The following is a 25,098-nucleotide window of genomic DNA, read 5'->3' on the forward strand; positions in this document are numbered from 1 at the left end:
TCAGTTTCATTTGGAAGCAAAATACCTTAATCTAGAAAAATCTGTTCCAACATCTCAAATACTTTGGCATGTTAAAGTGCCTTCAAAAATCTTCTTCAGGATAGGTAAAAGTAAGCTTCCTACCAGAACTTCTCCCAGGACAAGCCCAAAGAAACATGTCTCTGTAATACCAGCTCTCTTGACCTTGCTGTAAACATTCAAGAGTTCCGATTATCTAAGTTAAGGAAGTGATGTTTTTCCCTTGTTCTCTGCATGTTCTTCATTAGCCTCTTTCTAATCAAACTAAAAAGACAGATTTATTACTTCAGGAGTTCGCTAATTGTACCAGCTTGATAGGCTTAACAGTATTATTTCCCTCTGTGAAAGATGATCCTTTAACAAATTAAAGCTTTCATTTTTGTTTGTTGTTGTTGTTCTTAAACCAAGCTGGATTTCTCTGAAGTGCAGCTACTGCCCTGAAAAATAGCTTGAAAATAGCGAGGTAATCTCAAATCTTAACAATGAAGTTTCACACACCACATAAGGCAAGCTACACCAAGTACACCTGCATTGTCCCCTATTCCCACATACAGGGTTTACTGACCCATGCCTCAGCATTAGTGATAGTGAAGCAGTACGGTGAATTGCCTCAAGTCACCAAGACAGCTAAAGAGCTAAGTTAAAAACCCCCACCTATTTGTCCTCATGCAATCTCACACAGTTGCTTCCACATAGAAGCAACATGGTTCTGATGCTAACATAAGGAAGTTAGAGGAATACTGTGGTAGTATTGTTTGAAATAAGCTTACATTAGGCTTAAAACAATGCTAAGACTTGTCTAACGCACTGATCTTGTCTAACGCACTGATCTTGTCTAACTTACTCAGAAAGTTAAGACATATGTGAATGATGACGCTCAGAGAGACACCTACAGATTATGAACTTATGCTAAAAACCAGTGAAAGTCTTTCCTTTGGCAAGAAACATTTTAGCCCCAGTTGCTTCTTTCTGTCCTGGACTTGAGTTTCCTATCCTTCAGTCACTATCTGTCAGCTGTTTTTGGATGTGCTCTAGAGACTAATTTTATCATACATGCTCCTCTTCCCTTTCCACAGTAAGAGATAAACATCTATTAATTTTAACCCTGGTGCAATTTTTGGCTGGCTTTTTTTTTTTTTTTTGCTGTTAGCCTTTAACTCAGATAATTTCTCTGATCCAGTTTGGTTTGTAGTCACTTAAAATTTGTGCTACAGTGAGGGGAAGGAAATGCAAAAATTAATACACTTTTCCATAAAGTTCTAGTCATATACCATTAGAAGAAAAAAAAAAAAGTACTTTGAACTACACTGTTTCTGATTTTATACATACTGGCCACTTGAATTAGCACAAGGGAGCGGGGTTCAGCAACCTCCCAATGCAGTCTGCATTCCAGACAGCAATTCCATGTTCACCTTCAAATTCTGACCAGACAAGTATTTTGAGAGCCTCCTGCACATGTACCAGGTTGTGCACTCATCTCCATTTTACAGATTGCTAGCATTCTCATCTCATTTATGCACATTCTTCGCAACTCACTCTCAAGCCTATTGCTATATAAAGTTTATGGTCATTTGGTCGCATGATTCAATGTGCATGATAATCCTTACTGCTGAACCATCTTTACTCTAGAGATGGACACAAACACTGCTCTGTCCCATTTTGGCATAACTGAAGTATCCTGAGTTTCTGGGATTGACATGTTCCAGCAAGCAGCAATTCCATAAGCAAATCAAAACAGATTAGTGGGGTTTTAGAGAAGTCAGGAATAGCATGAAGAAGGATCCTGGACAACAGAAAAACAAAGTCTAAGGAAGATCCTAAATCTGCACTACAACTTGAAGAAGGAAAGAGGAATATAACAGAGTTAGAACTGGAATTCCATGGCTTAAAAATCTATTTAATTTCTTATTTGCTAGAACCAGCAAACAAATAAAACAAATTGTGAATCTAACTAATCTCTTCCCTCTTCCATTTACTGACAACCTGAGTTAAGCAAAACAAATTGTGAATCTATCTAATCTCTTCCCTCTTCCATTCACTGACAACCTGAGTTAAGCAAAACCCTTCCTAGTCTGGCAACTGGCAACCAAACTACAAATAGAAAGCTCAGAAGAGTTAGTTGATTTGTGTGGTTTTGTCTTTTTAATCACTCAGTATCAAATTCTCCTGTACCTTTAGTGCAGCAGCTCACCACCAATGTGGTCCATGTTGACAGCAAACATCAACAGCAAAATATCGATCCTTCCAGAGTATCCCAGGCTACCAAGTGGTAGAGATAAGAATCTACATTCATTTTACAATTTAATGATGGAAAATTCAGCTTATATTAGCAAACTAGAATTTAGGTCTATTCTGTCAGTGAAATACTGTTTGTATGCTAACTTCTGATTTTGAGGTAAAAAAACCAACAAACAATCCTATTTTGTCAGTAGTTTGCTACTAGAAGCTACTTTTTCCCTATTTCAAGTCTCAAGACAGCAGTGTAAGAAGTAGTTCAGCTAGTTACTCTTAATTGCATGATAGCTAGAGAAAGAAGCACCACACCCAGTTTGAGTGAAATTGCTGTGCCCATCACTGGATAGTCTTGAAAGTCTTACTAAAGCTTAAAATCTGTGATAGTGGCACACCTATCAGTAACCCTTTTCCCCTTTAATTCGACTAAGCCATATTGAAACAGCCAAAATGAGCCTCAAGAGAAAGCCACCAAGGCCTCAGCCTCAGTATTTTGGCAGAGCATGCAAACTTTGTGCCATCTACACAAAACTATTTGGGATAGCGTGTTAATTCTCCTGTAGGAGGAGACAGTAGGTGGTGGCATCCAGGAAGAGCTTCCACCCGAAACTATGAAATACATTCCATACACGCCATCTTGCATATTAAAATTAAAACCACATTCAACTAAAAGCAAGTGTAAACGGTCACCACAAAAAAGTTGTATTACATGCACACATACAAAAGTAACACACAACAAACAAGCAAAGCCTGGAAAACTTTCAAACGGTCAAAACCTGATTTTCGCTGGTTTAGTGAAGACTGAACTCTCCAAGCTAAACTGGCATCACTTTTCTGCATGGTGCCTAACCATATATATATAGCACAGACTTCCCAATCTCCTTACTTTCAGTGACACATATGCTGCACCAACAGATCTCTTAACCCAAGTTCTGCAACTCTCATTTTGGAAACACCAGCATTCTCTTGATTTGCAGTTCTGTACAGCTGACACAGACAAATCACATAGTCCTGTTGGGAAGTGGAGGATGCTACTGCAAATGCATTATTGCTGTAGAAGCACCTTCAAACATGACTGCATATTTTTGGGGTTGGGTTTTGTACAGCCACATAGAGCTTCAGCATCAAAAAAGTTCCAGTTATGCAAGTAGGAGGAGTTTAATGATTTATTCAGAAACACCCAGGGGTGGGAATGGAACAGCAAAAGGAAGAGGCAGTCAACTATCCTCCAAAGCTATGAGCACAAAAGACATGTTACATGCACGCCCATCAGAAACTTGCTTTATTTGCTACAACATTTTTACCAAAGGCTTTAGAGGTGGGATCTGCTGTTTGTTGCAGCTGACTAGTGAAAATACTTTTTGTGTCCTCTACATACTCTGCTAATTTATAAAAGATAAAAGGCACATTTTATAATATCGGAAATCGCAAGATTCTTCAGGGGGGAAAGTAAAAAATAAAATCTACTTTGTGAAAGGCAACTTCTACATTTTGTGGTAAGAGAGAAGTGTGCAAAAATACCAGTCACTGACTGTAAGCTGTTGTCAAACAACTTCCATTTTATGAATTATGCCAAATCAAGGATCCCAGTCACAAATATACTCAGTTTGTCACACAGCTGCAGCTTTCTTGGAAAAATACTCCAGTCATAGGTTAAATCAATAATCCTATTCTTTACCAGTCTATTCTGTTACTCCAACTGTTTTTAGACGACAAGCTGGTGAGACGATCTTGATCATTTTGATCATTAACATGATCATCTTGACTGTACACAGCCAATGGGCCACACTGGAACTCACTACCTGTAAAGGAGTCATGACTGCCTAAACATCATTTTAATGGGGAAAAACTTACACCTGAAGCAATTCTAACATTTACCTACAGAAAACAGCTCTCATCAGGACAGGCCATCAGTTCAACATCAGAAGTAGCAAACAGACATCTACTTCATCCTTATACTCTGCAACAGTGTCTCATCCTTGCATGTTTACAACAAAGCAAGTTTCAATCACTCAATGCAATAGAGCTTAGGAAAAACCCACTCAAAAATATCGGCAAGCTCAGCCTTGTTACTGAGCTGCAGAATCAACACATATAAAAGCAAGTATCCTGTCAGATATTGTTGCCTGGAATTCGCTGGAGCAAGTATTCTAACAGTATTCCTGTCTGGCAATGCCCCCGACAATTGCAAAACCAATCTTATATCCTACTTACCCTGTAAAAACTGAAGGATATTTTTTATGAAGATGTGCCAAACTGTTTCAGGCTTTCTAACATACAAAGTACTACTATCAACAGTCATATAGCATCTACTATTAGTAGCATTAGTGATAGCAAAGGTATGGAAAGTACTTTAAAATGGAGAAAAGGCTAGTCAAAATTTTATTCTAAAGAAAAAATAAATCGAAACTCTTCAGTGTCTGAATTGCTGGGTCAAATAGCTGTAGAGGGAACTGATATCTAGACTCTTAAATAATGCATGCAAGTAAAGCAAGCTGTAACAAACTTGGACCATACTGGCTTTTCTACAGAAACAATACACACTGGCATAAATTTATTACCAGCCATAAAGCTGGTAATAAATAAATAAGCTGCTACCACAGGGCAGCCAACACATTTTAAGTTTGAACCAGGAGTCTCCATCGCAAAAGTGGAGTTTGCTTAGAGCCTCCTTTAAGAGGCTAGAGCTTAAGACCTGGCAATCCATTAGCAAGGAGCCATTTATGGAAAACCTCTCAACTAGCCAGTCTCAGCTGGCAGCTTATATATTTTCATTCTATCTTAATGTTGGCATCTGCTCCAGAAAACTGGCGTTATATCAACAAACTACCATCAAGTGTAACTATCAGCTACAGTCAGAATGAGATTTTTGTTCCCTCTCTGCTCCTGCTTCAGCAAACACTTGGATTTTGTTCTTTAAAAAAACAGTTTGACACCAGGCATACACACAGTTACATAAAAATGGATATTGGGTGCACCCTCTGTGGTGTTAAAGGGTCTCCAAATGATGTTAAATTAGAAGATCGATGCTAACAAGGAAGTTGGTCTGCCAGAGGCCTCTGTTACACAACCTACTTCTGTGACTATAGCTGTAAAACCAACTGCCTCACTTAAACTTCTTAAAATTTGGTTTACCTCAGAAATGGGATTGTTATCTTAATGACTGGAAGAATCAGTGCACTACAGCACAACCACACACCAGCCCAGCACACAGTAACACCTACAGGCTTTGCATTTGTTTCTCTCTTGTACGTGCCTCAAGTATTTATACAGCCTTTTGGTAACAGAGCAGTGCAAAAGTGATCAAGAGGCACTAATGTCTAAGCTTACTTCACTTAGAAAGAAAGCCAATCTTGTGAGGCACTGCAGGAATTGAAGAAATAGTTCTCATACAGCTGACATAAATAGCATGTGTAAACAGCATTTAGTGTCATTAACAGGTGGTCATGGAACTAGTAGTTCTCCATTTCCACCCTGAGGTGCGATACATACAACTACAGGAATCACCAAGTAGTAACAGCAGATAAAAGCATGAGGCATTAAAAGTATCAGAAAACACACCAGCACACAGTTCTGGCACTGACATTCAGAGGATTAAAGACTTATGCCTGCTTTTTTTCCTGCCGGTTTTTAAATCATCACATTCAGTACAAATTTATTTGACTTTGAAAAAGTCTAGTTTTAAAGTTAGAACTCAACTGTTTTATAAGGTGATGTGGCCCCTAAGCAGCAAAAAAATTGGTATTCTCCTAGTTTAGCTAACACCAAGTTACATGGGTATAAGTGTGTCAAAGTACACAGAGTATTTTATTGTTACTATTTTGTTTCCAACTTCAGGTATATTTTTCTCACATAGGCTGGGTAATGATGCTGCTTATATTCCAGCTCTGACAGGTAGGGATGTCACCAGCTGTTGGCTAAAACACTCTTATCAGCTCTCAGCAGGTAATAAGCCTTTCAGTTCACACCTTTAAGTTGCCGGTACATTTGACATAGTGATAGTTTCTTCTCACTCCAAAGTTTCAAAGAAATGGATGAGCAAGATGGACATAATGCCTCTTCAAGTGCTGCATCTCCAGTCCACTACACTCTGTAAGTGGTGTTACCTAGGAAAAGTCTGGGTCTTGCAACCAACATCAGGAGAACACAGACTGAAGTTCTACTGAGTTTTATGCAGCATTATCTAATAAAAAAATTCAGTTCCCCCAGAGTAATAGGGAACTTTTCAGCCGTTGTGTATAGTTTTATCTTTTGAGAAACCAACCCTTCCAGAAAGCCTTACTCTGCTCAGTCTTACCCATTTTCATTAATAAATGCAACCACTGGAAAACAGCCTGTTCAGCCACTTCCCAGAGTGACCCACCTCACTACTGGTCATCTATTTAAACATTTTCACGAAACCTGATTTGCTATGCTCTAATGACCACCCCTTCTAAAACACAGGGGATTACCTATACAAATTACTTACATGGCTTTATGCAAAAAGCCAGTGTCTTAGAATTCCTAGAACCCATGCAAGATCCAGTCCCTCCAACCCACTTCAGAACAGATGTTGATGCACATGTTCTCGCCATCCAACACCATTACTCATTTTGTATTTTAAGAGGCTAGCTTTAATAGCACTGAATGTCTCAAGGAGAATCTGCCATTTGTTTAACAAGTTACAGAAACCGCATGGATATGAAAAATTATGTGTAGTAGAAGTATAAAAAAACACCCCAGACTGCCTTCCATTTCTGCTTGATTTTAGTATTCCAATTTTGCATTATATTCATAAACTGTTCTGTCTGAAAGCCTGTATTACAGTGGTATAGGAAGCTGCAAGCTCCACTGGCAATGAAGCTTAGCAATTCAAACAAGAAAAAGTTTAAGGTATTCTACAAAAGCAGCCTTTATTTTAATCTTTCTACTAAGCAGTCTTTAATTTCAACATGAGATTTCTTCAGTGATTATGTAGATGATGAATAGCTGTTCTTTGAAATGCACCTAACCTAAAAGGACAAGCTCAAATTAACATGAACATGAAGTGTCAGGTAAAGTGTGTCCATCTTCTGTACCAACAGTTATAAGAATTCATGTTTTATTTTTTTTAATTTACTTTCAAAAAGGTCTCCTTAAAATCATGAAGCTGAAGTACCATTTTAAAAAAAGGAACCTTGGATAAAATACTTTATACCACACTGAGCAAAGACAAACATAAAATTTTAGTTTTATACCCCTGTAAAGTCTTTTTTGCCCACAGAATTTTGTCTTTAATACTATTAAGTGGTTTAACATATGTTATTCTACAGTTGCCATTTACCCAAGAAGTGCAAGCCTGCTTAAAAATGAAAACTATTTATTCATTGTCTGTGCTGCAAATTTATAGACAGCAGCACACTAAAAGAGAAAAAACCCTACAGGTTAGAAAACAGCTTGTCTGAAGTATTTAGTTGCTTGTAGGTACTACATACTACATTAAGATGTTTTCTAGCTCAACATAAAAAAAGCCCTGTAAAAGCGCAAGCATCCAACTATCATTCCATGAAAGACAGATCAAATTAAGGGGCACCACACAGGGTAACAGTATGTTTGTTTACAATGGCATGCCATGACTAGACTAAAACTTGCCTCATGCTCTGAGATGCCTAAATGTTAACTGATATTGCTACTTTTGAGTAATTAAGATAGTATTTCATTCTCCTGCTGCCTCTAGTCAACAAGTTTCCTTCCATCTCCAGTTCAGCACGAAAGGTACAGTCATAAAATCCTTTCATTCACGAGTTTATGCTGAATGGCATAAAACAACACAGTCACAACTTGCATTCCGCTATTCACAAAGGAATAAACATTCTGAAGCTGAATCAAATTTGAAATAATAATGTAGAAGACAGAAGGCTAGCACAGTTTTAAGGTCATAGGGCTCTATGGTCCTCCTTGAAGGTCACCTGAAAGGGACACTAGTGCACTGAATTCAAAATTAAGTAGCAGACTATATTTAGAATTATTTTAAAAGCCAGAAATCCTAAGATAGTTTAGCAGTTGAATAAAAATTAAACTTCCCTTAGTTAAAAAAGGGTAAAAAAAGTCACATACACCACTACTGGTATGTACCTTTATCACACAAATTAGGAGTGTGGGTTAAGTAAGGACAAAGTGCTTTCACACAGCAGCAAAAGCCTTAAAGTTCAGTGTGTTTGAGGAAATACCAAATGTCAGTTTCTCCAATAACAGTTATACACTTCTCCCCCCCCCCCAAAAAAAAAATCTTTGAACATTTACTGTATGTGTTCCTTCTAATCATACATTTCAAATGTTTCTATTCTCAATTATAAGCTCACTTTAAAATGGTGGATTTAACTCATTGCTGCAAAGCAGCAGCAGCACGTCTTCTGCTGTGGCAACAAATGCATGTAGCAACAAATAATCTCATCCAAATAGAAAGTCTAGAATAAACAATCCAAAATAATTCAGGATCATTGTGCAAGTATCAAAGCACCTTTTAACATACTATGTTTGAGTTAACAAAGTTACAGCCTAGCTCAGTTTCTTTTATTTGCCCAGTTTCAGTAAGAGGTAAATTAAAACCCCTGGGGAAATGCATGCAAATTTATGATTATGCAGATCAAGGAAAACAGTCTTTAAAAGTCTAATAGCATTAAATGCACCAACTTCCCACTGCATATGCCTCCGTGCAAACATCATACTTTATGCTACAGGCTTCAGTAAACTCTCGTCACGTTTTGTTCGCAGAAAACAACCTGCAGAGTTTTCTAAAACAGAATAAATCATCATATATGGAACAGACTACTGAAATCCTACTAGTTTAGGAAAAACTTCCATGAATTTACTGCAGTTTGCATGGTTGTGAAGGTACAACTAACAACAATAACTTAATTACGGAAGAACGGAAAGACAGACCTGGACCTGCTGAAAAGCTTTCAGTCTCTTCTTGAATCTAGAAGGTAAAACAAAATCACATCCTCGAGCTAGCAATGCCAACTCCTTTCTTAGATCAGGATCCTGCCGCAAAGAAATCTCCTTTATCCTCATGCTTTCGGATTTCATATAATGTCTCTGTGTGCCAGTCCGGGCACTTGAGTCCCAGTAAATAGCAGAGCTGTTGTATTATCACAGTGCCACTTAAAGCAGCAGCTGCGCCCAAGTTCCGTGATATTATGAGAGTCGGCTTAACTTCGCCTGCTCCATACATTGAAGGGAACTTGGCTGGAATCACAAAAACAGATTGGAAAGTCACTTTGGGGGCCTGCCCTTTCGTACATACATTCCAAAGTCTAAATGGGACAGTATGGAAAAAAACCTGTTTGGAGAAGCATCTATAAAAGCAGCTTCCAAATTTAAAAAAGCAAGCCTTACAGGAATGCAGAGAGGCCAGCCGTGGTCATTTTGTAGCTTCCTCCTCCTCCCATCCCCCTCAGCTTTTCCTTCTGTCACAAAACACTCACTGTCTAGCTTCAGTGAAGTACCTCACCAAAGGATAAGGCTTATTACACAGCAATTAAATTCCTTTTAAATGCTTCAGTCCTTTAGCAGGAACCCTTTTACACTGGAAAATAAGGCAACGATAGAAAAAGCTGCAGACTTTCAGTGGCTCACATGAACTAGATATATATATTTACATTCATCTAGATGTAAGTTACTGTATTGCAAGAATCTAATCATTCAAATGCTAAGGCAGAAAAGCAGTAGCAGAAAAAGAGGCAAATGTTTCCACACTGAAATGCTGCTTTAAATCATGTTTTACAGAAAAGCTGCAGTAGAAATATTAATGATTTAACAAAATACGGAAAAGGTTGACAGGATGCATTTTTTTTTTCTTCTATAGGGGTTTTATAAACATTAACACCCACATGCTAGATTGCATACCTGTCGCATTTCAGGAGCACTAAAGTTAGACTCAGTTATCACTCTACCCTATTTTCAGTTTATTGAATCTCAAATACATTTTACTGGGGGTGGGATGTGAGGCGATGTTTCATTCCACAGTGATATTCTTCACAGAAACCTGATAAGCTTTTGTGGAAATTAAAGTGACCTTCTGTCCTTCCTCCTTTACAGTTTTAGGTATATTAATTGATAACTGGGGAAGTTTTCACATTTTATGTGAGTATAGCTTTACCATAGCAATCTTCAGGAAACACTGCTATTTCGATAGTTTTTTTTCAAATATCACCAGTACAGCTATGAGTACAGCAACTCTTGCTATTCCAGTTCAAGCTGTGAACACTTAACAACCTCAAATTCTTTAAGATATTGGTATGTTGCCTATTTATTAACTGTACCTTGTTCCTGAACAAGTTTAGTTACTAGCAGCATGAAAGGAAAGATCTGGCCAGTCTTGTTTTCATCCCTCATGCTTTAAATAGCCCCTTTTCTTGATTACACAGAGATATACATAGCCCAAGAAACACTAAAACAACTCTTTCACCACTATGTTCAATATTTCTCTTAGTTGACAGCACTATTTTACCCCATGCTGTATTATCTATAATCTTTAGCCCTATTCATCCATTCATAGCCCCATTCTGTCATGTAACTATATATTAAACCCCACAGTTAATATCCTCATATGAGTAAGAAGGAAACTGAAAAAGTACTAGTGAAATATGGTATGTCTTAACTGAATGCTGTTTAGTTTATGACACAGATAGAAAGTAAATGATGATGAGAAGCCTGTTTATTTGTTTTTAATTTTGTATCCAGTTCCCTCCTCGCCCTCCTGCTTATTTATTGTGACTTGTTATGAAGATATTTATTTCTTTTGGAAATAGGAGAACAAAAAAGGAATTGACAGGGCAAGAGTCAGACATGTTGTGGTTGGCTATCAAACTGCATTGATAGTCACTGCATTGACTGGCTGTCACTCACTGTCTTTTAGGAAGATCAAATCAACTAACCTGTGATAACCCTCAGGATACAGGGAAGCCAGTGAGGAGCTAGGCACACAGCACACAACAGCACCACGCCTGGAACTTGAGATGAAGGACTGAGGTGTTAAGAGTAGGAGAAGAATCCTACTCTGGCAACAGATAACCATTCCAGACCAAGATGTTTGGGGAGGAAGGTCAGGAAGGTTGTATTGCAAGGCAGATTGCATTTCAGCTTAAGCAAAACAGCTTTTACTTAAAATAAGGAAAGGTATTTTCTCACCTAAATTACTTTCTATTTTCACCCCTTTTCACCAGGTAATGCACTCCCATTCACTACTGCAGTCACGGTCTTGTTTGAGGTGTCTGTAGTATGTCATAAGGATGACTGACTGCCACATGCAGAGCTAACTTAAAAGACTGGAGCTCCAGTTAACCTGAACCTGCTGAAGAAGCCTCAGTAAGAAATCAGTGTTCTGAACTGCATTTTGGAAAGAGTTGCAGATTTTCCTGCCCATGGCAGAGGGGTTGGAACTAGATGATCTTAGGGTCCTTTCCAACCCTAACTATTCTATGATTTCCCTCCCTTTTTCAAATAGAGCTCGGGGTCTGTCATCACTTGACCAGCATGTTAATATTCTGTATTTCATTGTCATGATGTTACTTCACTACCTGAGGTAGATGTTAAGTCAATCCCATAGCCTAATATTGTTTTAGCACTATTGTCACTAGTCTGGTTTCACACCTAGTGGTTGTTTACATACCTGTATACAGTATAGTTGTCAAAAGTTCACAGGTTGCAGTTTATGAAGAATCTACCAGCAGTTAAGCATTTAGCTGCTCTACATTGTGAGAGGTAAGTACGCTGGCAGCTATTACTCAACTCTTTTCCACCATCTGAACAGAATGGTTTTGCATTGCCGCATTTAAGGAGATTGAGCATTTATAAAGCAGTGTGGTCAAGAACCCCTGTAAAATCTGATTTAACCTTTTCAGTCATAAATTAGGTGCAGGGGAAGGGGAAAGTCAGCTGCCATCCAGATTGAACTAGGGAGTGTTCAGATACAGTGTTACATTTAGTCTAAATCTTAATTCTCTCCTGTGAAAGCTAAGGCAAAATCCTTTTCTGGGTGAAGGGCTGGATGCCAGCCATGAAGCTGTTCAAGTATCCTGGCAGCTTATTATTAGCTAAACAAACAGAGGGAAACATGCATGCTCAGAGCTTCCTTCCAAAGCTAACGATAAACACTATGAATGGATCTGATGCAAGGGACTGTAGCTAAAGAGTTTGCCATTTTAACAGAGATCTGAACATACACAAAAGCAACATAACACAAAAAAAACTCAAGTGAGACAAAGATGAGCTAATTCACTGATATTTTCAGTAACGTGGAAGAAATAGAAACCTGAAGAATACCTCAAAAACCCTTAAGCATTTGCCTAAAAAAAATGCAATTTCTTGTCAGAAGCATATACTGACAGTAGATTTAAAGTCTTAAGAGATTATGGAGAACTAACCTCAAAACTTCAAGGGAAAAAGAAAAAGAAGAAAAAAGAAAAAAAACCCCAGCATTACAGGAAGCTTCCACAAAAATAAGTTAAATATGTAGTAAGATGTATTCAGCCATACAAAAACTTTAGCTGCTGGGGTCCAGTCTTCAACCCGCTAACATGTGAACCAAGATGACAGAAAGCATGTTTGCCCTTTAGAGAGAGTTTAAATAAGGCTGAATGAGAGCAAGCCCAATGGCAACAGTGTGCAACCAAACAGAATCCCTTAGCTTGCAATGCTGCAGAAACTAAAGTGGCTCGTGGGTTAACTGTGTAAAGAGAACTGTCAGATCTCCACAGCAGCCAGTGTAAAGGGTTACTCAACTAGTGTACCCCTTTCCAAAAGTAACTGATTAGTGAGGGGCAGAACAGAGCAGTTTGGAGAAGATAAGTAAGGCAAGTAGCATCTTTCTCAATACAGAAAAAACAGGAAACAGCATGACTACCTTAGTACTAAAGATACATTTGAGATACTTAATGTGGAAAAAAGGCATTACTCACAGAAGCAAATAGTTCAGGAATGTATGTAAGTCAAGCAGCTAACCATGCTTGATAAGACACAGCTACTATGAGGCAGCAAAGAAAGAAGAAATTGCATAAATATACTCAAAGACAGACAAATGAAAGCAATAGTTCTTTGCTAGGCAAAGAAAACAAGGAAACAAACCCCCTGAAATGCTGGGTTCTTTCCTTCCCCCCTCCTCCTCAGTCTTCACAATACATTGTGGACTACAATATCACCATTATTTAATAAAATTAAGAGTTGTTCCTAGACAAGGTAGTCCATACCTGGCCTTTGATATACTGGAAGATGCTGAAACTAGATGTGCTTCAAAATTTGCATAAATATTAGGTGTTTGATAATGTAATGGTTCCTAATTCCTTAGATCAAAGCTCCACATTCAGACTGAACTTCTAACAAACATAACCCAATTTTTGCAAAACACATTGCGTAACATTACATGCAAGTGACATTGCACTTCACTAAACCAAATGCTTGCTAAATAGATGATTATTAGCCTGCAGATCTTTAATTTACTACTGGAGACTAGTAGTAGCCTGTAGATCTCAAGGTACTGAGTAAAAATCAAGGGGAAAGATTAGAAGGTAATGTCCATCTCAGTCAGACTTGATTTATGACTGACAAAGTGAGAAAGCACAACTTAAGCAGGCTTGGTAGCACCTGCAGTACCTTTCTGCTTAACTATATATAGCAATGCCCAGTGTCGACATAGTGTAAATAAACGAATGAAAAATGCCAGTGCTTCTCTTTGGAAAGAACTCTCAAACTCCCTCTCAAGTCTTCAAAAAGGCCCTTGCAGGGGAAAACCTCTTTGTAGCAATGGACTAAAGTCTCAGTTGTCCAAGCATGGAAAATAATATTATTTATAATGTTATTTTCCATTATTATGGCATAAATAAAGCATTCCCTTCTTAGGAGACTACAGTACATAGCAAGATTTACTGACCTGGAAGTTTAGTAGAGCAGGTACTGTAAAACTTGAAATGTCTAGAGTATGGGAAGATAGAAGAATAAATGGGAAGTAGCAAAGAAAATTCTGTTTTATCCACATAACTGCTTAAGCAATCAAGAATATTAACATCTATTGACAAGGTGACTCACTTGGGAGTAAGGGGAAACCCACAGATACTGATTTTTCAATACTGAATTCACAAATACTGATTTTTATTTTCATTTCCCAAATGTCCTTGCTATCCTGAAATAAGGATGCATAAGGTTGAAACCTATCTCTCCTTACACTGATGGATAAGGAAGAGATTTAATAGGATCCCAAATGATCATTTTCCCCACTTCTTTAGACACCCAACTTACTTCTTGCTATTAACTTCCCATTTCTAACTGCTCTGTATGGAAAGAAAGCAAGAGGACAATGCACTTGTGAGCTGAATAACAAAATATTACTACCCATCCCTAACTCCCCTTTGGAGAGTCACCCCTTTTCAGCAGTAAAACTGACAAAACCCAAGGGAGTCTACAGTGCCTAGATCACAGATGGAATCAAGTTGTTATGCTCGTACCAGGCTACCAGCTACCTAAACCCATTTAAAGTTACTGACTGACAAACTGCTAGATGTTGTCACTATGTAGTTAAGAAATTTACCTTCAAAGGAAGAAACTGATCCTTTGGTCTTGGAAAGAAATTCATGTAAATCTGAGTACATATGCCTTTTTTTTATTCCCCCTCAGAGGATGCAATGCCTCCCGCACAGAACATGCAGGCAATGAAAAAACATGGAAGTCTGCATGTGCATTCCAGTGCTCTTGGATTAGACAGAGCAATGCCTACAGGTTCTTTCTACAGTTAACGGGAGAAGCCAGAATTTTTAGGGGGCAAGACAGTGAATAAAAAGACACCAGTTAGACATGATACATATGGTCATGTTGGTAGCCCAGGAAGGATGGGCTGATCAGATTCTCTCCTTATTACCAAAAGAATGCTGTGTAAGTACACCATGGGCGTTCATCAGGTTGTAAGCAAGATAAGATATATGTCACCTTGCTATGATTACACTTCTTGGACTCCAAAGACATAGCATGGGCCTTTTTAGATTGCTAACTGCATCTGGCAGACTAACTTTAGCAAGCGTCAACACTAGATACTATAAAACCAAAAGCCTGACAGTTAATGGATGGCTTATATTCCTTTCAGAGCAATTCTCATGTTGTCTGCCATCCTAGGAAAACATTATCAGTTTACATTTTATTCACTTGTTTATAGCATGAAGAGAGATTTAATGGAAACAGGTTGTTGGAATGGTGTTCTACAGATGGAGCCTATTCACTATTCACGATCTTCAGATGACCCCATTCATCAGATCACAAAATCCAGGTACATCAAATTGGTGCTGCTGAGGTGGCTATTAAATGAAGTATGGCATCGGCAAAATATCTAGTATGGATTATACAAATTGAAGTCACATTTGGTCTAATAAGATGTTGGGTTTCTACATTTGAGATGAACCATGACGCTATAGACACTATGCACAGAGCTACTATGCACAGAAGCTGCAGTCCACAACACAGACATTTGTAACTTTACTAAAGTAAGCCTCTGAATAGTACAATAGGTTGCAATGAGGAATCAGTTCAGGCTGATTCAGAATGCCACTGAGATTTTCCTACAGGAGACAACAGGTTTTATAACAGTCTCATATTATACAACTTTTCAAAGTCTCACAGGCCATTTTTGATACTTAGTCATTTCTAGATTGCTATTATTTATCTTGTGTCACCTTAATTTAGAAGTTGATGGAGTAATATGGTGTAAAGAACTTGAATGACAATGTTTTATAACTGTCCAGCAGCTTACTTAAACGTTGCACCAGCTGTTCAGTACTTCTATCAGTTTGACATGAACTGAATTCTCATTTCTTTCAAAACCACATTTATACCTTGGAATTTCTTTAATTCCAAAACTAGAATGATTGGTGTATGAAAGTACAACTGCTACTTTAATTCCAGCATCACAGGCTAACACGACATGTAATTTAGTCTCTGAAATCACAAGACAATAATTTTGAGACCATGACAGCTGCAGGACAGCTTCTTGGTTACACTTTCACTTGAGATTTCCCTCCCCAAAGATCTTAAAGCAAAACCAACAAATTGAGAAGCTTAAGATACAGACCTATTCTACAAGTCAGTCAGTAAAATCACAAATTGTAATTTACCAACCAACAATGGGATTTCTGGTAGAACTTCTATGGAGAATCTTGAACTAATGAGACTGCACTGATCATGTATCAGTATGAAATCACTGCTTATACAGGAACTAGAGAGGCAACAGAAACTATACTGGTTTCTACACTGGTTTCTACAGAGCTAAATGAAAAGGCCTGTACTTCCAAACAGGGTACGGGGATAAAGGACAATGCAAAGGAAGAAGGCAGAGCAAAGCAGCTAGTCACTGGTAACTGGCTGAACTTTAGTTTCCAGTATGATAACTAAAGGGGCAACCACTACACATGAAGAAATAAGACTTCAGTAATAAGACAATTTAGAGGTATGTATTGTCTAATCAATGCAACTACTTAAGTTGCCTTACATTCAATTTTTCAAGACAGTTGTGTGTGCAAAGCATCTAAACTTCCAAGACTCAGGTACAGGATATTACCAGTTGTATTTTGTAGATTCTTCTTGTAACACTGCTTGCTGAAAAATTCTGTGCAGTCATTGACTGGGTCTTTCAGTGGACAAACTAGTTCACTGGATAATCTGCATCAATGGTTTTGTACTGAAGTAAACCCATACCTACTTCTGGCCTCAACTGTATTTCTTGCTGACAGAGTAAATGCAGAGCAGATGGAGAGGTTCTAAAAAAATATGACAGGTTCTCAAGCATCACTGAAGGAAATAAAGCAAGCTATCTCCTCTATATCAATATCTAATTTCCTCCCCAACTGACCACCTGTTAAAAGAATGAACTGTTTAAATGACTGATGTAAATCTATAATTAAGCTTAAATGTTTTGAAAGATTGGGCAGAGAGAAGCAACTGGAAGTAATGATCTCATACAGCTATGACCTTTTTTTTGTTTGCTTTTAAGTGACACTTGCACAGGAAGGAGTGCCTATGATTAATAAATTTCATCCAAGTATTTGAATGTGTCCTGTGTCAGTATTCAAGTGAAATTTAAATTTGAAGAAAACCACATGTTTTCAGTTTTTCAGCACTAGAAATGCCCAAACCTCTCAAGACTGGATGTAACAATAAGAAATACTTATGAGTTTCAAGTGCAACTGCCACTTTGAAAGAGGACAAAAGATCACTGTTTCTTCTAACAAAGCACAATGTGTAAACAGAATTGATAGTACTGCTAAGAAAAGTGTAATATTTATATCCCAGGGCATAAGATGCCGTTAGAATAAGAAGCTGTACCAAAAGCTACAACAATGAATAACTTTGTCTCACTTATATAGAAAATGAATAGCTGGTTCTCTAATCAGCATGACAATTCTTCTGTTACAAGCTATTCAGTACAGCAAAGCTGAAGAACAACAAAATGTACTACCAGGGCTGCTTATGCTGAGTACTGTTATTTCACTACACTTGAAACTAATAATGATTTTCTAGGAACACCTATAGCTGCACACTTCCAGACCTTACCATGAACTTCTGGATGCCCTGCCTTTGTTGACACCATAGAAGGAGTTTTATTGTGAACACAATAGTGCTGACATCTGTCATAGTACCTTGTTATCATCATTAAAGTACATCAGTTTGATACCAGGTTATTTACAGTCTGCCTTTAAGTCATGGGCTTGAGTTGGAAGCCAAATCCACCATCCTCCCCAGTTAATGATGGGACATGGCACTATTAACACCAGCTTTGAGTAACACAGGGAGTGTATGTGCTAGACCACACTTAACCCTGCACAGCATAACCTGGCGTGCAGGGAAATGCTCATACTGCTTACATAACCCAGACTTAATTAGCATTGCTTCTAGTATTAAGGTATACAAGGTAGGAATTCAGACACAGACAACATACATGACTACACACTTGAAATGTCAAGAGCAACATCAAAGCTTAATAACCATTGAAGTGAAAAGCTGGCAGTATTCAAACATTGTCATTTCCTCTTACTTTTCTGATGATTTATGAACATATTTTCTCTCCTTGCTAGTCTTAGACAGTCCCCCCCAAAAAATGCAACTTACAGCACACCTGCAGAACATGGAGATGGCCCACCATACCAGTCTAATGGATGAGGCATAAGCTTAGCTACCCTTTAAGTCAAGTCCTCAGAACTCACTTGTTCCAAGAAGGAACTGTTATTATTATGCTGAAACTTCTATCCATGTTAAAAGGCTTTATCCTAGCCTCCCTTTAAACTAAAATAGATGCTGATAGTACCACTTCATTTGAATCAACTAACAGTAATAAAAATTTGGCAAGAATGGTAGTGATGAAAAAAGCTATGCAGCAATAGAGGAAAGTAGTAAAAAAATTTCAAATTATAGAAATACGGGACAATGAGCTTTAATTAATTGTCAGGGGATAACAAGCAGGAACAGTATGCTTATCAAGCAAAGGATATACAGAAATCAATCAGAGAAGTACCTTTATATCAAAGGTTGACCCTGCAGAGAAACGGAAAATAACTTTGAAGTATTTCAGATCATATCACATTCTCTCAGCAGCACCACCCCCTGAAATGCCCATAGGGAATTCTGTGAATTGTTTCCCCAGATGCCTTGCACACCAGCTGGTTAGGATTAAACATCTTGCCTGCGGCACCTTTTAGGCCTTGAGGCCTGGTATTTCTGACAAGGTGATGAACAGTGTACAACTGTGTATACCCCATATGTTTAAGGTAATCTAGAGTGCCAGAAACACTGCTAAATCCATGTACAGTAGTGCTAAGGGTTAGAAGAAAGCTAGAACACCTATTCTTCAAGCTTGAGAGTTACAGCTCTAGAATGTCCTTTCTTTACAACAATATATTCATAAAATATGCAAGAGTTAAATGCTAAGATTTTCCTATGCCTCTGATTTTCTGTTATTTTAACACATTTAGTGCATACGAATCACAAGCCTACTTGCAGAATGCCAAGTGCTAGCAAGCCTTTCACATCACATAACAAAGATGACCAGAACTTTGCAATTACAGCATTTGTACAATGGATGCAGTCAGACACCAACCTTGATGCGAGCAACACTATGCAAGTGAAGGGAAGTACCTCCCCTAGAGGAACACCCCCCCCCCCCCCCGCAACAACCCTAAATAAACACCATTTTGTTTTCACTTGCACTGTAAGATGAAGTCTTCATGGTAGAGTTCTGTCTAGATTTCAAAATATATGTGTGGATTAAGCCAACAGTTTATTCCGAAGTTGTGTTTTTCCAGAACCTGGCTTTAAGTGCCCTGTCCAGATGAACAAATTCCTGTTTGAAGCACCTTTTTTTGTTCATCTTTAACATACAGACCATGTAGGTTCTTTCATTATCTGATCCAAAGTACTTTGGACTTTCTAATCCATGGAGAGCGGCTTCAACTATGTTGAAAGGTAGCAAATTCCCCTCTGACAAGAAATTAGTGTTTCAGCCAAAAACACATGGCAACTTCTGAATTTTGGATAAAAACATAAGCCTCAAACTTCAATTACAACATAACCTCTGAAAAAGAGGAAAGATCTCCTTGAATACAATAGCTATCAGCTGCAGTACTTTTAATGCTGTTTAAGAGTTGCCATCAGAACACCAACTTGTTTTGCACATATGCTACTGTTTAAGGTGTTAAAGATTAAATAGATGATTAATTTCAAGACAAGTCTTCCAAGAATGCTTCTCATTCTGCAAAATACATTTTTCTGACACGTACAGAAACCTGGGGCATGAAAATGTGGTTTCCTGCACATTCATACTTAGTACCTGGTAATAACCAAAAATAGCAGTTTTCTGTTATCAGCTTTATTGTTGCATCCTTCAAAAAATCTGCAGGAACATTTTAAGAAACAAGAAAAGGTGTACAGCAACCTTATCCATAATTAAATGTAGTGATACATCTTGGTCATAATGAAAATGTATCCTGTCGAAATGAGTTTACTGCTTGTACACTGCATTAAGAGAATTCCTGTATACAGTAAGAAAAGATTTAATAAAAAAGATGCCAAAGTTGACTTATACAGTCCTAGAAGAAATAATTCTCCAGCTCTTTATAGCAGTATGTAAAAACCTGCTCCCAATATCACCTTCAGGCACAGAGTTGAACACACTAACTTCTAACTTTTCTAGGGCTGCTATTTAGAATTTAAATCGGTATTACTGAACCCTGGACCTACAGTACAAGTTGGGATTTTGTTTCTTTTTCTTTTGTTTTGTTGGGATTTTGTTTCTTTTTTTTTGGGGGGGGGGTTTTTTTGGTGGCTTTTTCTGGGATTTGTTTGGTGGTTGTTTTTTTTTTGGGGGGTGGGTTGTTTTGGTTTTTTGGGGGGACAGGGTATGGATTTTTTGGGTTTGTTTTTTTTTTTTTTTTTTTGTTTGTTTGGTTTTTTTTTTAACCTACCTGAAATATTTTCCTCCATTTACAGAAATGACACAAGGATCTCACAGTCAAATGAAGTAGGTAAAACAACTGTGGCTTGATCTGTGAACCATGATTAAGTGCACAAAATCAGCTGCATTACTTTTAACACTGCAGTGAGTAAATTCTGGATGTATGAGAAAAGAGGTATATTCTGCTTTCTATGAGAAAATACACTGTCATGGCAGAACACGCAATTATGCAACTTCTGGTGGTATCTTAAGAGTTGATGCCTGCTCCAAATGTAATTCATACTTGGTTAAAGACTAGGAAACTTTTGGATGAAGCGTCAGATTAGCTGAATAATAAAGCCATAAATGAACTTCTGATTGCTTGGTAACTTCTCCCTGCCCAACTCCTTGGAAAAAAAACCAAACACCAAAAAACAACCAACCAAACAACAGCCTAACCCTCTAGGTGCTCTCTCAGCACATTACAAACAATTCCAGCTAAGAGTGTTCTCTTCATTAATCTCTTCTAGTTCTTCTTTACAAGATCTATGTAAGGCAACCTACCAAGATACACAACATGAAATTACAGTACATGAGTTCACAATTAAGTACATCAAGTAACAGTGGCTTTTAATGGAAACTCTCCCTTTGCTTGCTTTTATCCAATAAATGAATCAACTGAGCATCTGTTAACTTTCTGCATTTCACCAGAACAGGAAACACAATGATAGGAAGAGAGTAAAGAAATAAGTAAATCAAGTGTCATGCCCTGCTGTCTGGCTAGCGATTATATATAAAATACAAGCCCCTATTAATATAAAGTAAATCTACACAAACTCTAGACTGGAAGTGTGATGTCTTGAAACTAAGAAGTGGGGACTTCAAGTTGTCAAGCTAGATTTGAAAATTTGTATTTACAAAGACAATACTTCAGATTAAATGTTTTAGTGCAAAACAGCAGTCATGTTGTTACTCCTATGAGCCAAAAGGTTAAGAGTACACATTCAACACACAGCAGCACCAGACAAGAAGTAACTGATACTCTTAAACATCCCCAGCTCTAACCTCTCTACCCGTACCAACCTAAACAGGGATCCCTGGGACACCAGGAGGTTTGGCTGGTGCAGTAGTTAGATACCAACATATGTAAAGAGATTGGGTGAGATGACCACTTAGCAGTGTTATTAAATGATATGAACTGATAGCCCTACAGCAGAAACAGCTTGCCTGTTAATAACTCCTTTGATATAAGGAAGATTCCATATGCAATGCTTAGTTTTGTCAGTGACCACATAATATTCTATCCAGTTTTGTTTTTACAATTTATAAAAAGGGCTAGAAATTAGACCGAACTGAATTGCAAGTTTAAACAAAACAAATCTCAGGTTGGGGGCAGGGGTGTCATTCTTGTATAGAGGGCATTGTTCCTTAGAAAGGAAGCACCGAGCGTACCATGCAGTACGAAAACAATTACTTTGTTAATATGCAGATTCAGTGGAGCCAAATTTGAGCCTTTTACTAACAATAGTGCCTGGTATCATTAGACAAAGGAATATCTGCAGTCAAGGCAGTATGTTATAAAAATAACTCTGCAACCAAACACAGGGACTTATATTTATCCACAATTAGATTACATTTAACAGTGAAAGGGCCTCATTTAGCAGTGGAAGAGCTTGTTATTTAAAGTGTGGCATTTGAAGCATCAACACCTGGTTTGAGTTACCTCAAAAGTTAAACAAGAGGTATCTAGCAACTGTGATCTATTTAGTAGACTAAACAGCCTTTGTAAACTACCACATCTGATAGAATGCTAGACTTTTATTTTAATATAAAGTGTGATATGCATTTCACAAGTGACATCTGGTTAATCGTGGCTGACTCATCTATCCAAATTTTGTCTTTTACAATTATTTCTCTCTCATTCTTCCACTCTAAATATGGGTCCTCCTCCACACTGGGCACTGCTCAGTGGACACAAGGATATTATTGAAAGCTACTTTTTAATGACAAGGCTATTTCTAGCTTTTCCACCTTCTTCCAGTTTGTCCACAAACTTCCAGTTTGTTCATGCTTACTAAGAAACACCATAACCTTATTGCATAGGAGAGGCAATACTTCAGAAAGCAGGAATCACTCGTTTTGACTTTTCCTGACCTTTGCTGTACACACTGAATCAAACATAACATGTATATTAGTTGCAACACAGCTCAGTATTGCATGAAGCTTGAAATTATAGCTCAAAACCTGGGTGGATATATCAAAACCAACCAGTTGTACTGGATATGAAATTTTTAAGATGTCTTCCACCCTGCAGTTATAAAGAACAAGGACAATACTGCTCTTGATAAAATAATTACTGGAAATAAGAAAACAAAATAATTTTGTGTCTCATTTTTCATTTTGTGTCAGGCACTCATAAAAAGCAACAGAGCTGCAAGGAGCCAAGAGACTCTTTTGGAAGTTTCGAACACCTAGCTGTTAGCCCTAATGACACGCAAACATTGATATTTTATGTTCAGTGCTGCTGCTTCACTCCACTCCGGACACTTCCTTTGGAGAAAGTAATTACTTGCATGATTTGCCAATACCACAGCCACAAGCTTCACTTCCATTTAAACAAATAGGTCTAATAAGTAAGAAACAAACTTACTACTCTGTTTCCTGAGGATCGAAGTGTTGCTCTAACATTAGAGGTGTTCCTTGGGTTGGCTGGAGTTGCCAATGGAAGAGTATTAGAAACTTGAGGAGGACTGAAAGACATCAAAGGCAATCTGGTATCTCCAAATACACATTGCTTGGAACTAGAATTTTTAGTAGTGAACCTCTCATTTTTACCATTTCCTGAATCTCCACTACCAATCTCTGTTTTTTCCTCATTCTTGATTCTTCTCAAGCAGTCCTTTAGTGTCATCTGAGTTGCAGGCTGACTCAACCAGCACAAAAAGAGTTCATCCACCTTCATTTTCAGTACAGGTTGCAGAACTTTCCCAGGTGACATTTTCTACCAACTTCTCTTTTTGTTGGATCAAGTTCAAAATAAAGGTTTGACAGTGATCTACTTATTCCACTTGACTTCCAGTGTTGCACATACTCCAATGTTCCTGTTAAGAAAAACACTATCATTTAATCTTACAGTTTTAAGTTTTTAAGATTTACAGAGTTGATATTTATTCCCTCAACTTATCAACAGGAGTCAAGATACACACTAATATGTGACTACAACAGCATTTTGTAAGCATAAGCCATTAATCAATCAGAGTCAAATCCAGAGGATTTTTTCTTTTAAAAACATAGTGTGTAAATCAGAGACTGGAGAGAAAGAAACTGCACTCAGACTTATGTCTGAGTTATCCAACGAACATTCTCCAAGAACATGTGTTAAAAAACTACAGTTATTATGACAGATGGCCACAAAGACACTTATAATTGAGCCTGCTAAGAACTAAATGCCTAACTAGTTTATGCAAAGCCTTGGTGACAGTACAATTGAGATTTAAGACGCAAGCCTTTCAGTCAAGAGACTGAGAGCTAAGACTGAAGGCTTAATTTTCATTCTGAAGGCCGTGCTTCTGATTTAAAATCTTGCATTGCATATTGCAGCACAAGATGCATTCCCACATGAGTGATATCTAGCTGAATTCCTGAGATCCTTCCTCAGAATTTGATTTGCCTGCCCACTTGCTATCACACAGTCATTTGATATTTTAAGAACTGATCTATCTGACATTCACTTTTACAGTCTTTTAAAGTCAATGTGAAACCCGATGCAACACAAGAATTGGGCTGGTACAATTTCAGGTTCACTTGCTCACCTGAAACAAAGAGAATACATATTGTTTTAGAGAGACAGAGAACTGGAGCTGAGTACTAAGGACAGAACCCAAGTTACTATCATAATCTCTGCAATCAAATTACTTAGTGACCTGTGCAGTTTAACTAAACCCTGTTCTTCCTCCTTTTTTTTTTTTTTTTTAAGACTTTATCAATATTTGATCCATATGTAGAAGGCAGCAAAGATCACAGAATCATTAGGGTTGGGAGGAACCTCTGGAGATCATCTGGTCCAACCCCACTGCAAAGGCAGGGCCACCTAAAGCAGGTTACATCGGACCACATCCAGGCGGGTTTTGAATGTCTCCAGAGGGAGACTCCACAACCCCCCTGGGCAGCCTGTTCCAGTGCTCTGCCACCCTCAACATAAAGTTCATCCTCACGTTGAGGTGAAACTTCTTGTAGTTTAGTTTATGGCCACAGATACACAACTAAGAAGCCTTAAAATGAGCAACTGAATTTGGAAATGAGTAACACTAGCAAATGAATGTCCTGTTAAATCAATGTATATTAAAACCAAAGCTCAGCCTTCATCCCATGGCAGAGCTCTAAGTCTTGTAATACCGCACCAGTTAGATTTTTTAAAACCTTTATGTTTA

At 37.9% G+C, this 25,098-nt stretch overlaps 1 protein-coding gene across 2 annotated transcripts in view; it reads right to left on the reverse strand.

Moving 5' to 3' along the window:
* Positions 1-23,666, reverse strand: part of PPP2R3B (protein phosphatase 2, regulatory subunit B'', beta) — a 45,242-nt gene extending 21,576 nt beyond the window's left edge. Inside the window, exon 1 of one of the 2 annotated variants that reach the window (XM_010011106.1) lies at positions 23,319-23,666. In XM_010011106.1, the coding sequence (XP_010009408.1) occupies positions 23,319-23,666 (348 nt within the window). Of the gene's footprint in view, positions 1-9,150; positions 9,454-23,318 lie in introns of those variants that run through there. The other variant, XM_010011107.1, reaches the window with a different exon arrangement.
* Between the last annotated feature and the right edge of the window lie 1,432 nt (positions 23,667-25,098).

The sequence above is a fragment of the Nestor notabilis genome, unplaced genomic scaffold, assembly GCF_000696875.1.
Source record: "Nestor notabilis isolate BGI_N333 unplaced genomic scaffold, ASM69687v1 scaffold4523, whole genome shotgun sequence".
Taxonomy (NCBI): Eukaryota; Metazoa; Chordata; class Aves; order Psittaciformes; family Psittacidae; genus Nestor; species Nestor notabilis.